General features: G+C 48.3%; 1 protein-coding gene across 1 annotated transcript in view; it reads right to left on the reverse strand.

The window, feature by feature from the left end:
- Positions 1-769: 769 nt before the first annotated feature.
- The window catches only part of Lpcat1 (lysophosphatidylcholine acyltransferase 1), a 46804-nt gene continuing 34458 nt past the window's right edge, over positions 770-13115 (reverse strand). Inside the window, exons 7-14 of the mRNA XM_050145789.1 lie at positions 11908-11942; positions 10618-10672; positions 8157-8239; positions 6508-6633; positions 5784-5937; positions 5369-5467; positions 3748-3889; positions 770-2839 (exon numbers count right to left, since the gene is read on the reverse strand). Of these exons, the coding sequence (XP_050001746.1) occupies positions 2655-2839; positions 3748-3889; positions 5369-5467; positions 5784-5937; positions 6508-6633; positions 8157-8239; positions 10618-10672; positions 11908-11942 (879 nt within the window). The 3' untranslated portion in view covers positions 770-2654. The remainder of the gene's footprint in view (positions 2840-3747; positions 3890-5368; positions 5468-5783; positions 5938-6507; positions 6634-8156; positions 8240-10617; positions 10673-11907; positions 11943-13115) is intronic.

The following is a 13115-nucleotide window of genomic DNA, read 5'->3' on the forward strand; positions in this document are numbered from 1 at the left end:
TCAAAACAAATTTTAAAAATCTTAAATATACTTAAGTGTCAGAGCTGACGGTCATTTGAAAAATGACAAGTTCATCAAAAAAACACAAAGGAGAGGGATGGAAAGATGGTTCAGCAGGAAAGAGCGCTGCTGTTCTGGAAGACTTGAGTTTGCTTCCTAGCACCCACAGGGACCGCTCACAACCACCTGTGACTTCAGCTGTAGGGTATCTGACACCTTTGATCAGACCTGCAAGGGCACCTGCATTCATGTGCATATAAACCTTGTGAAACAGTATCAGGTTAGACCCTATTTTCTCACTGCATAAGGCCCACGCCGACATCCTAGTGTCCCACTGCTCTGGCAAACACCAGTCATTTATTCTGGGGATTGACTCAGGTCTTAGGCTTCTGCAGCAAGCACTTAGCGGCTGAGCTATTCCCTCAGCCTTCACCAAACCTTTTCGAGGGTGCAGTTCTTCCGCTGTTGTTTTTACTTCTGTTTCTCCATCTTTTATAGTGGTTCCACAGGATGAATCTGCTGACAAACGTGTTCAGAGTTACACACGCATCGCGCATAAGAAACACAAAATCAGCCTGCTGCATCAAAGAGATGCGCGCGTGTCATGTGGGTGAGAGTGGCGCTCCTGGCTCCAACACTGCCAGGAAAGCTTCCGCACACAGCTGCAGGCGCTTTCCAAGCCTAAAAGATGAGCTCACCTTGATGGGCTTTCCATCTGTTGTCTTTCCATTGAGAGGCATTTAACAAAACACACCGAAGCTTGTAGAACTTTACGTTTATGTTGTGTTTATTCCACCGAAAACCTGAAGACCGCACCCCAAAGGAGCCTGCAGGCAGGGCGGGCACAGCCCCAGCCCCTGCTTGCTCTGTACATTCACAGTTCTGAGCGCGGACTGAGGTTGCTATCAAGAGTAATCAGGAGAATGAACTCCGTCCCAGGTCTGCTCAGGATTCTCTCAATATGCCCAGGGGCATTCTCCAGGAATCCTTCACTTGCAGACGGAGGGGCAGAGCCCCAACCTCGGGACATCTTAGTTCATTGATCTCCTTCATTGGCCTTTTCGTGGCTTTTCTCTTCTGGAAATTTGTACTCTACAGTTATAAAAACCAACCCGTTGGCTACAAAGGCTGTGTTCACATTTCATTCATACCTAACAAGCTAAGAGCCCAGAATCCAAGCTCCCTGCCCATCCTGCGGCAGTGTGGCGCTGTGTGGCTGAGGTTGAGGGGCTCTGTTTATGTATTTCTCTTGGGGGAAGCACACACTAACACTCTCTCTGAGAAAGTTAGTAAACACCTGTTCCTGCACTTACTAACCTGGTGGTCATTTTTTATAGCAATGCCCTGGATGTAAAAATCTAATTTAGGAGTAAAAAACAAAGTTCCAGAGCAACCATTGCTTACAAAACAAACTAAACCTATGGTCACTGTTGTGCTTTAAGGATGAGTTTGTCATATAAAAAGATGAATCCAGGTAATGCCAAAGGGGACAGCCTGGACCCTGTTCCTTCCTGACTTCAAGGGGTGGCCAAGCGCAGTAAACTGTGTGGTCTGTCCTCTGCAGCTGTCATCCCCACAGAAGAAGGACACCTGTGCTCAGAGGGTGGCTGCTTTCCTAAGTCACCATGTTAGGAGAGGATGGTGGGCTTTGGATAGGCTTTTGGCTCATCTCAGTATGTCTGCTCCGAGGCCTAGAATGACATCATAATGACATCATCAAGACAAGGGGATGCCTTCCAGTTCTTTCCCTCTGCCTGAGTCTTTACTCACATTCAATGCTCTCACCAGTTACATGAAGTAGATTTTGGTTATATTGAAACTGAAATACCGAATTGGCAATGTTTATATAAAAAAAAGATGGGGATTCAGGAAGGCTTAAGGAAAGCAGAGGATGCTGGGGCCAGTCTTTGTGGCTAAGCGTCCCATGGACCTACATGGGAGGAGGGCAGAGAGACCCTTTAAACTGTGGCCACAGGAGACAGCCTCAGAATCTATCAAAAACAAGCCTGGAAATAAATATCCATAAGCTAACACAAAAAATGGAGTAGAAAACCAATTTTCTTTCTTTTTTTTTCTTTTTTAAAAAAATGTTGAATGTTTTCCAAAGTACCTAAGTGAGGTTTATAAAATAGTCACAGGCTCCCGCACAAACACAGAAACACTTATCATCGGGTGATGCCTCCTCATCGTGAGCCAGAGAGGGCAGAGGCACAGAAGCAGGACAAGGTGGCTGTTCCAGGATAGGTGTGTGCAGCGTGTGTGTGCAGACCCCCACACTGTGCACACCATACAGACAACAAGGAGAAAGACTGACACACACTCAAGACCAGCGTATTCGAGGTGAGTCACACAGCCAGACCTGTGCCCACTCAGCCTGTGGAGTCCCGCCCCACAGGGAGGCCCCGAGCACCCACCCGCCTGCCTGCCTGCAATGGGCAGGTGGGATATACACACAGCTTCCCTGCAAATGCCCAGCTGGGCCCTGAGACAGAAAACAAATACATCACAAGTCTTTTGGACCTCGGGTCTGCAGACAGAGAGAGATGGCGTGGGAAGACAGGGAGATGCAGATGGCACAGCACACACACAGGCTCCAGGCCACTGGAGGCGGGCGGTGATGCAGGAGGGGCCTTATCCCTCCAGAATCGCCCATTCTAGTCCACTTTCTTACAAGAATTCTTTCTCCCAAAGTCTGAGTTTTCAGGGCTGAAGTCAATGCAGAAGCCATTGGGAGTTGGTGCTGGGGGTGTCTGTGCACAGGTGTCAAAATGTGTCTGATCGGGGTACAAATAGTCCTCCGCGAAGTCGGGGTACATTTCTGCAAACTCGCGGAAGTCATCTGCAAAGACAAGGAAGTTGATTATTGGGACCGAGAGAGCCTCATCACCAGCCAATGGTCAGAGATTCCCCCAGAAAGGTCAACACCCGTGTGATGACCAGGAATTCCTCAGGTCAGGGACTAAGGGCAGGCTATGGCAGAGGGGCCCGAGACAAAGGCTGTGGGTGTTGGCATCCAGCTGAAGCTTCCTGGAGAGCACCTCCAATGCAGCTGGGGTGGATGTTCCCCACAAGGGTACCCAGGTCAGAAGCCCCTGCAACTTTGCCTGGTTGTGGACTCTAAACTTTAAGCTTGCTTCTAAATCACAGGGAGAAACTGGACCCATGATCATCGTATCTTTCTGGGTTTCAGAAGAACCTTCTTCAGGGGATCATTACTATGTGGGGAGGGGGTAGCTTAGGGTATGGAGATGGGGAAGGGGTTCCATTCACATCCCCAGGCCTCCTGAGGCCATGCTCTCTTTTGCATACCTGGGCTGGAGTGTCCACTAAATTCTACCCCTGCTTAGGAACGACACTGTGTTGGGACCATTTGGAGTCCTGGCCTCCAGCTGCTCTTCCCTGCTAGAGATCTTGACTTTCCTTCTGATTTGAGTTACTGAAAGCTGTGTCAAAGTTGTTTACCAGCTCTGCTTCACGAGTGAGCACGTGTTGCCTTGGCCTTGAGGATCAGAGGATAAGGTTTTCACCTGTTGGCCCACCTGACTGTGGAGTGAGTGTATAAGCCTCCATGGTGCTATTGAATAAGGGGCCTCTTACCAGTGACTAGAGGTCTGTGTGTCTGTCTGTCTGTGTGTGTGTTTGTGTGTTTCAACCTCCAGCCCCTTGCCTGAAGCTCGGGAACTGTATGGTAGCACATAGAGCGCAGACAGGCGTTGTGAGCTGCAACACTGTTCTGACTCCACTTACCGAATGTGATTCTTCCCTTCTCCTCTTGGTCAATAGCCTGGAACAAGTCAGTCACTGTTAGTTCTGATACACCCAGTGCAGTCTTGAGGATGCAGGACAGCTTGGCCTCATCTATGCTGCCGTCCTCAGGTGATCCATACATCTGCAAGGGACAGCGAAGAGTCACCCTGGGGGGATCTTTGTTCTGGTGTTCATCAGGTCTGGTACATTTTCCTCAGTGGTCCTGTTCCCACCTTGTCAAAACAGCTGGCACCCTTGAGAGGGTGGTGCCTACAAGTACCAGGCAGAGGCATGCATGTCTGTCTCTACTGTCCTTTGCAGGCCCCTCATGGACATGCATCATGTCTTGGGTGAGACATGGATGCTGTCATAACTGTGGGAGCAGAGAAACAAGTAGAGGGAGATGGAGTGAAGACTCAGCTCTAGCAGGGAGCAGCAGAAGGACTCAGGGCAAAGCTAGGGCCAAGCTGGGGCTGCAGGGCTCTTGTAGCAAGACCCAGGCAAGCAGAACAGTGTGCCTCCCCTGCCACCTAGTGGCCAAAGGATTAAACTGCAGTATCTTTCGGTTGTGAGGCCTTGGTTTTGATGAAGGCAAGGACTAAAAGTCTACATACATGTCTAACCAGAAAACTACACTGTGTGGGAAAATGGACAAGGGGTCTCCAAAGCCCCTACGTGAAAGTTTTTCTACAAGAGTGACATTAAAGGGCTGGAGAGATGGCTCAGTGGTTAAGAGCATTGCCTGCTCTTCCAAAGGTCCTGAGTTCAATTCCCAGCAACCACATGGTGGCTCACAACCATCTGTAATGAGGTCTGGCGCCCTCTTCTGACAGAACATTGTATACATAATAAAAAAATATTAAAAAAAAAAAAAAAGAGTGACATTAACATGGAAAACAAGAAGGGACCCCAAAGGGGGCGAGAATGGAGGAGCCTAAATGTTTCTTGGGTCTTCTCACGGTCACAAAGCTGTTTTACACCTTGGTATTTGGCCCTAACTGTGGTGTGAGGAAGGCATCCCAGGGTGCTGCAGTGCGGCACAAGGAACCCAATGAACTCATTTGCTTTGCAAAGCTGGACTTGGTGGAATCATTCACTGGTCTGCCTAGGGTCTTAGTTAGACCGAGTGAAAAGATGATTCTGTCTTCCCAGAAAGTCATTACAGGACACCTGCTGACACCCTGTCCCTGTCAATACTGCCTAACGTTCCCAGGGCTACAGGACAAGGATGGGTGCAGGTGGGGGGGCCTGGGGAAGCCTGAGAGGTAGCAGCTGGCCCAAGGAGTAGGTGCAAGGGGCAAAGCTATCCATGGCAACAGGAGCGGGTGCCTGCTATCCTGCCACCGTGGGGATGTGGCCCCAGCGTGACTGCCAGGACATCCGGTTTCCTGCCACACTTGCTCTTAGGCGGCTGTGAGAGAGAGGCTTGGACCGAGAGCCGCTCGCCAACCAGGCCCTTCATAGCCCAGCCTCCATGGCTTCTCCACTGTGACTGTATCTCCTCAAACCACAGCCCTAGATGAACTTTTCCTCTTACAACATGCTTCTCGCCAAGAATTTGTCCCAGTAACAAGAAGAATAACTAACACACGCACACACCCCACTCAGGGAATCTACTTGCCTTGAATGCCAGCTGGATGGTGGCCAGGGTCTGGGATGGCCTGCACACCACGGACAAGGCGACCACATACTCACGGAGGTCTATCTCACCGCCACCGCTCTGCAAAAGAGAAGCACATTTGGTGACGGCTCGGTAGCCAGCATGTCACAAGGGACCTTCTGGCTAACTGCTTCATCCCAGCCTGATGTGGCAACTTCTTCTACATGTGTGAAAAGCATGCTTTGGAAGATGAATCCCGGACATGCTTGCTAAAACCCCAGTCGGTTCTCAAACGTGAAGCTTCGCCAGAAAGCAAACCAAGGCCTGCCTGTACTTACAAAAGAGGCTAGCCAGCATCTTTGTTGGACTTGCCACCGAGGACCACTTACACGTGGACAAGCCAGAGGTTTTGCCCCAAGCTCCCCAGTGGACCCACCTCGTCAAACAGTGAGAACATGTCCTCCAGGGCATCTGAGACAGGAACCTCCAAGTAGGCTGCAAACTCTGGAAGCCCAATTTTCTCTCCTCTCTTCATCCTTGCACTCTCTGAATATTTGTCTAGCTCTTTCTCAAGATTTTCTGGTTTCAATCTAAATAAAAACATGGGAAAGATTTATTGATAAAACCACAGCACAGAAATGAAAACAGGAGACTTACTACGAAGCTTGGATACTCATCAAAATATTTTTAAAATTTCTTAACAAGCAGCAAGTTAGTTTCTGAGCCTGGTGTGTCCTCACAGTTTACAAGATGCCAGGTTTTGTCTCTGCATCTAACTGTCTGCCCCTTGGGTGTGTTCCCACATAGTATACAGGGGTAGCAACCATACACCCGGCTGGTATCCAGAAAGATTCTTTTTTTTTTTTTTTTTAAGATTTTATTTATTATTATTATTCTGCCTCCATGTAGGCCCACACACCAGAGGAGGGCGCCAGATCTCATTACAGATGGTTGTGAACCACTATGTGGTTGCTGGGAATTGAACCTAGGACCTCTGGAAGAGCAGACAGTGCTCTTAACCACTGAGCCATCTCTCCAGCCCCCAGAAAGATTCTTAAAGCCTTTCTATGTGGCCTGTTGATGACATCTGAAACCCAACAGGTCCCTTGCAACTTCAGCACTTGATTCTCACGAAGGCTTGAGAGCTACAGGCTACTCACCCGAGGCCCCTCACGAGCCTGGCGAACTCTAGCAGGCAGGTGTCAGCGGGCAAGCGGAGCTGTCCTTCTGCCAAAGCCAGCTGGCAATCCTCAAAAGTGTAGTCGGTTACCGAGACTCCCAGAGCCCTACAAGAGAGGGATCCTGCCATCAGGCTCCCTGACACTGGTCCTCACCCACCAGTAGGAGGAACCACAGCAGCTGCAAGGGAAGAGGGTCCGAGGGCAGCTGGGGTCGATAGCTCTTGACGGCGTTCAGGGGAGTACTGCTCTAACAGACCAGCCCAGGCCAAGAAGAAAGCCCAGAGTTCACAGAGGCACTGGAAGTTACGGGACACCCAGTTCTCAGATGCCAGGCTAACATGGGCCTCCCCTCGGGGGAAGCTGCTGAGCCTCATCACACACCCCTGCCTGCCAGAGACCATGATGGGTGCGTCCTCGCTCCTGCGTCCTCGCTCCTGGGAGTGCAATAGGAGCTCTAGACCAGGCTTTTGCTGATGTCTTGGTGCATTATTTTAGCCACAGAAAACATTATTTTAACTTAAATATCAAGAAAGAAAATGCCTATGAACACAGAGAGAAGCCAAAACCAGAGTGACTATCACTTCCCAAGAACATACCCTGCCCGGGACACCTGAAAACAAGGAGTTCTGCTGCATGACACATGCCGTGAGCACACTGGCTGGCAGTGCTCAGGCACCAACGGGATTCCTGCAAAGTCACTGCAGAAGCACACACCCTGAGCACTCAGGTTAGCAGGGAAACCTCTCAGCTCTCATCCCCAGATGCACCAGTGCAGTGAGCTCATCAGACCCTGCTCTGGGTGCACACAGCTGACGAGGTGACATGGCATGTTCCCAGTGGAGTCTCAGGAACATGGGGCCAGGGCCTGGATCCCAGGCTTACTCTTTTGGGTCTAAGGGTGTGGACAGCTCTGCCACGATGTTACTGAGCTGGATACAGGCAAGTAAGAAAAGCCACTGTTCTCTCCAGGAAGGAGGTCCCTCCCATGGTCTGTCAACGGGAACATGGAGGGAATGGGTGAGGGATCCACAAGAAAGTCCCAAACAGGAACTGACACCCCGCAGCTGTCCACTTGAGGCTGCGATGATGGTGGGGTAATCACTGTCTGGTATGTATGAGGAGTACAGGAGCCTAGTTTTAAGTACACGTATGAGAAACGAGGCTCAGAAGGTGGGAGAACCTCGGGTAACACGATGGTTGTCCAGACTAAAAGGAACCAGAAAGTGAAAACAATGCTTAAGTTCTCTACTGTGCCCAAGAGCCAGGTGGCCGCCCAGGTCACCCTAGAAGATTCACGGACAGTACGGTTTCTCCAGCAGGGGGAGTGTGAGTGTCAGCAGACAGTTCACCGTCTTAGGCGGCTGTGACCTGAGGCTGACACCTGCCCAGGCCAGTCATGCCCCAGAAAACACGGCAGCATCACTGATGACTACAGCAGGTTTGAAACTTGCGAAATGAAGCATAGATTAACCATCTTTTAAATGTTAAACAAGTCAAAACACCATCAGATAAAAGTACGAGACACAAACCCAAGGCAGAGCGCACTCCACCGCTAGCATACGCAGGACCTGCTTGTTCACTCTTGCACAAACCCATTTCCCCAGCACCACTGGTGGCTGTTCACTCACTTGGCCATGACGCGCCGCACATTGTTGGCATATAGGGCAGGATTTCTCTTCTCCTCCTCTGAAGGGCAATACACGGGCAGGAACTAAGGACAGAAAAACTGTGTTATCTCTGTTAGTAAAAGACACTGATTCCATGGGTCATTATAAATGGTAACTGTGACAACTTTAAGACGGGCAGAGCCTGCCCATACATGCTTGCACACTCATAATGTACATACATATATCTAGATCCACATGCATGCATGCACATGGGTGTGCACACACATACACACCTACCTGTAAATTTTACAGCCCAGCACTGCTAACCTGGAGAACCCACTGTCCCAGGCCACAATGTTCAGTTCCTAATCACAAGCATATCTCCATCCCTCAGTGACAGTTTTGTGTTGAGGATTACATAAGACAGTACTTCTGCAGTTTCTACACCTGAAGCCCTCCTGGCAGCTAGCATCTACTACATCTCTGTGATAAATCAGCCTAAAAACATAGCATTTTAAATGACTTAGTGGCCCATGAAGATGCCAACTCTACCAGCATGAAAGATCAAAAAACCACCCCTGATTCCTATTCTTAAAATAAAGGTATTTAGGAATATAGAAGCATCCAGAAAGCCTGTCACTTCCAACTATGTGCATATAAGATTTCACAGTCACATTTCAGAAATTCCTAAAAATTACAACGGTCTCTCACATTAACACTGGCACCACATAGCAGCAATGCAAAGAAGGGCATGTAAAACACATTGCAAGACTTTTCTCAGTCTTTTATATGAAAAGGAGAGACCAATGTCTGAAATAAGCCTGCCCACAAAACAGGGGTCCCAGCCACGACAAGATCATGTTCCTTCTCAGGCCTGGTCTTGCTTTCTCCTAGCAGCTCACAGAAGAGCCTACCAAAATATCCAGAGCAGCAGAACCGACACTCTCTGGGTTAGGTCCTTTGTAGAAGTAGCTCACCTGTCCATTTTGTATGCCTCTGCAGTACTACGGCAAGTAAGCAGGCTGTTTCACCAAATACAAAGGTGTGTATGACTCATTTCTGATTTCAGATGCAGGCCCATCAGAATTTTTTTTTGAGAAAAACAAACAAACAAAAAACCCCCAAAACCGAACAAATAAACACCCCCCCCCATAAAATCACCACTCCCTTCACTCAGAGAAAGTTCTACAGACTATACATATATGACTGTGTTTGTTGAATTTAGCCAAGAGTATGGGTTAGGACTTAGGAACTTGCCAGCAGCTCAGAGCTGTGTAGGTTATATTCCATAACCAATGCTAAACAGGATGATGACAGAATGAAACTTAGCCATTCAAATCTAGCTGTATCAGTATCAGGTAGTAATGAAGATAAAAAGAAAATGTCAGTCTGTCTCAGTGTCTTTCTCTTCTTCCCTTTTTGTTTGTTTTTCAAGACAGTGTTTCTCTGTGTAGACCTGGCTATCCTAGAATTCAATCTGTAGATCACGTAGGCCTAAATTCAAGAGGTCCACCTGCTTCTGCCTCCTGAATGCTGGGATTAAAGGTGTACACCACTACTAGTGGCCAGCAAAAAAAAATATGTATATGTATCAATTTTATAAACTCTAGGTAACAATTACCTAAATAACGAATGGCATTTAGTTTCCTTTTAATTTTTAAAAATCCTGCCCAGGTGCTAAAGAGATGATTCAGCAGTTAAGAGCACTTGTTGCTATTTCAGAGGATCTGGGGGTCTGTTCCTAACGTCCATATGACAGCTAACAACCTTCTGTAGCTCCAGTTCTAGAGGATATGACCTCTCTGGTCTCTGTAGGCAATACATACACTTGGTGCATAGATATACATGCAGGAAAACACTCATACATACAAAATAAAAATGAACAAATCTTTTAAAAAATCCTATGCAAATGTATTTAAACGACACAGAGCACATAAAGCCACAGAGAGGAAGTGACCAGAAAGTTCCTCTTGGACCCAGACAAATGAAAAGATACTCAAGGACAGATATGTAACATTATCTGTATAGGTTAGATACTGTATAACTACACAGCTCTTGATCTAATAGTTTTTTAACAATGTATCAAGTCTATTCCAGTGTAACATTGTATGATATGTAACCAAAAAGACACCCTGTGCAACATTATATGACATTGTATCCTGAATTAACATTGTTGTAAGACTATATTCCTAGAGACACCAATGTAACACTATGTGACACTGTATCCACAAACTGAGGTTAATACTTTGTAATACAGACCCCAGTCAGTGTAGCACACTGTATCCATACAGACCCCCCATGTAATATTGTGACAATGTATCACACAGCCCCAAGTCTAATACTATTCAAACACTGCATCAGTTTAGACCCTATGGAACCCTGTATCTCACAAACCTTAGCAGAACTGACTCTGGGCCAGATGCCACTCCCACCCCACCCATGCTGCATTCTGCCCACACTACATAACACTATGTCCACTCACCTCAATTTCCACCTGGTTTTGAAACTGGCACAGAGTGAGCCATAGGATTTTCAACCTTAAAAACAGCATTGAATAATTTTACAACATGTTTACAAAGTTAGGCTCCTAATTCTTATAACTGAATAACTACAAATTCTGACCAGAGCCTCTAGGAGGTGCTGCTGGGCAGTGAACCTGGAAGGAAGGGGAACCTTCCAAAGTTGAAAGGTCAAGGAAAAAAAAAAAGAATGTAATAAGATGATTTTATTAACTAATCACTTTTCTGGTTAGATATTTGCTTTGGTCTTTGGTTATTTTAGAAGGCCATAATGCTTCCTTTGCCCTCCTGCTTTGACAGCCTTGTCTCCAGGATGCCCATCTCCCTATGTAGACTTTCAGCTTTAAGTCATGCTATGACTAGTTTGCCTGATTTCCAGGGTCCTGGTCTTCAGTAGTATTGCCGGTACTTGTTGTACTGCATGGAATTACAGAGTTTCCTGGAGTCCCCATCCCTGAGGTCACATCTCTTCTCTCTTCCTGGCAGTCAGTCACCCCCTAATTCTGAGCCAATCTTTTTCTGCCCTAACATGCCAGTCTGTGCACAGAACAAGACACTGGAGCCCAGTTCCAGTCCAACCCCTCCCCCCCCAACCTCGGAAGTGGTGGTCTGCCGTCACTGCAGGGGCACTTCCCCAGCCCATGAGACAAATACCTTGAAAGGCTAGGGAGGGGTTGGCACCTGATTTTACTTCCTCCCTGAAGCCCTTGAGCCAGTTTTATCCCTAGCTGGCTCCTCCTCCCTGCATACAAATGGCAGCTCCAGTATTATGGGTTGCCTTGACAGCCTGGTGTCCCAAGTTCAGCTGCTGTAGTTTTTGTTTCTCTAATTCCATGGGGTTGATAATCACAGGACAACTGATTCCCTGTGTCTATTCCGGGAGGATAAGGATACCAACTCTAGAAGGCCTCCCTCACGTAGCACCCCCTGAATCCTACTGCCTATACAAAAGCCCCCATCCCCAAACTCCAAGTGCTGCCAGATGGACAGTACTAGGTGTACTAGACGGGTAAGGGAAGGGCTCAGTTACGTTGCTGTGGGTGCTGGCGCCGAGGAACTTACGTCCCCAAAATCCAGGAGTTAATTACATAGCCACACAAGAACACTTCGTTTTTTTCACAATGGGCCGACCCTAATTGCTATAAAGAGTAATTTTTCACATTTGCAAAAGCAACGAGAGCACAGGGAGTCACCAGAGGTCTGTGCATCCACAGAATGAGAGGACAGACAGGATGACACGGGGCCCAACTTACGCTCCAGGTCCTTGCCACGTCCATGTGATGGTGTCCTGGGAGTGAGAAAGCAGATGAATCAAAAATAGAGCCAGATCATGAGGGCCATCTTTATCCAGCCCAGGGATGCAGAGCTGTTTTTCTCCCACACTAATATAGCCAGAGTAAAAGCAGCTGGTGCTCTGGGTTCCAGGGCCCTCAATAACCCAATCTCTCAAACGGCCATCTTTTTTGTAGCACCTCTGAGGGTGCCAATTCTAACAGTGGCCTAAGTAGGGCTGGTACCCATTACCCCTCTCTCCAGTGTTCTAGTCTGTACTTCCCAACCCTTCAGTATCCCCTGCCCACTCTAAGATGCTTCCTCAGGCAAAGTCTGCCTGGACCTGAGCACATGATCTCACTGCAGCTTCATTCCAAGGCTGCATCTGCACCCAAATGTCCAACCATGACCACTACATGCGTGCTTCTCCTAGGTCAACCCTGTGCTTTGAAGGGGGGCCCTGCCACCTGGGGTATGTGTGCCCAGAAGGACCTCAGAAACTACCTTAGAAGTTACACCAAACATTTTCACAGGAGCTAGGCAAGCACCTCACATGGTTTCTCTCCTTTGCCATCTTCAACCTCTTACTACCCTGGTTTGGCTCCCTGTGCTCAGAACTCTGGCAGCGGGGGTGCATCCTGCAGCTACAGAGCTGAGGAAGCTCACACAAACCTTCAAAACATGAACACAGTCAAACTTCCTGCTTCTCTGGATAACCAAACTGCCAAGGTTCTAGGGGGACCAGTGAGGACTATGGCCTCACCAGGCCAACGAATCAACTCAGAATGGAAACCTCACTCCCACAAACAGGCTGGCAGGCCGCTCTATTCCTGGGTGTGCTGACATCCAGCAGAGGGCAGGGCCTTCCTCAGGAAACTGACAGGAAATGGACTCTTCCGTGGTTCAGCAGTACGTGACAGTCATGTTAGTATTAGTAACTGATGGTCCAGACGGCTTCCACTGCCTATCCATCTGCCTCAGGTGACCTCACACTCAGGAAAGCAGGCCTGGTTCCCACACAGGCAGGCAGGAGACTGTGTCCATGAGCTGCCTACATTGCCTACATTGTGAGCTGAGAGGTTTCCTTCCATACTGTCCTCGGCTGTCACAGTAATCGACAGTTGGGGACAGGGAGAGCCCACTGTGGTAAGCACCACCTTACTGTTTCCACCAAGAAATGCCAACTCAG

This window comes from Alexandromys fortis, unplaced genomic scaffold (genome assembly GCF_014885135.2).
Source record: "Alexandromys fortis isolate MF-2015 unplaced genomic scaffold, M_Fortis_MF-2015_v1.1 scaffold_50, whole genome shotgun sequence".
Classification (NCBI taxonomy): Eukaryota; Metazoa; Chordata; class Mammalia; order Rodentia; family Cricetidae; genus Alexandromys; species Alexandromys fortis.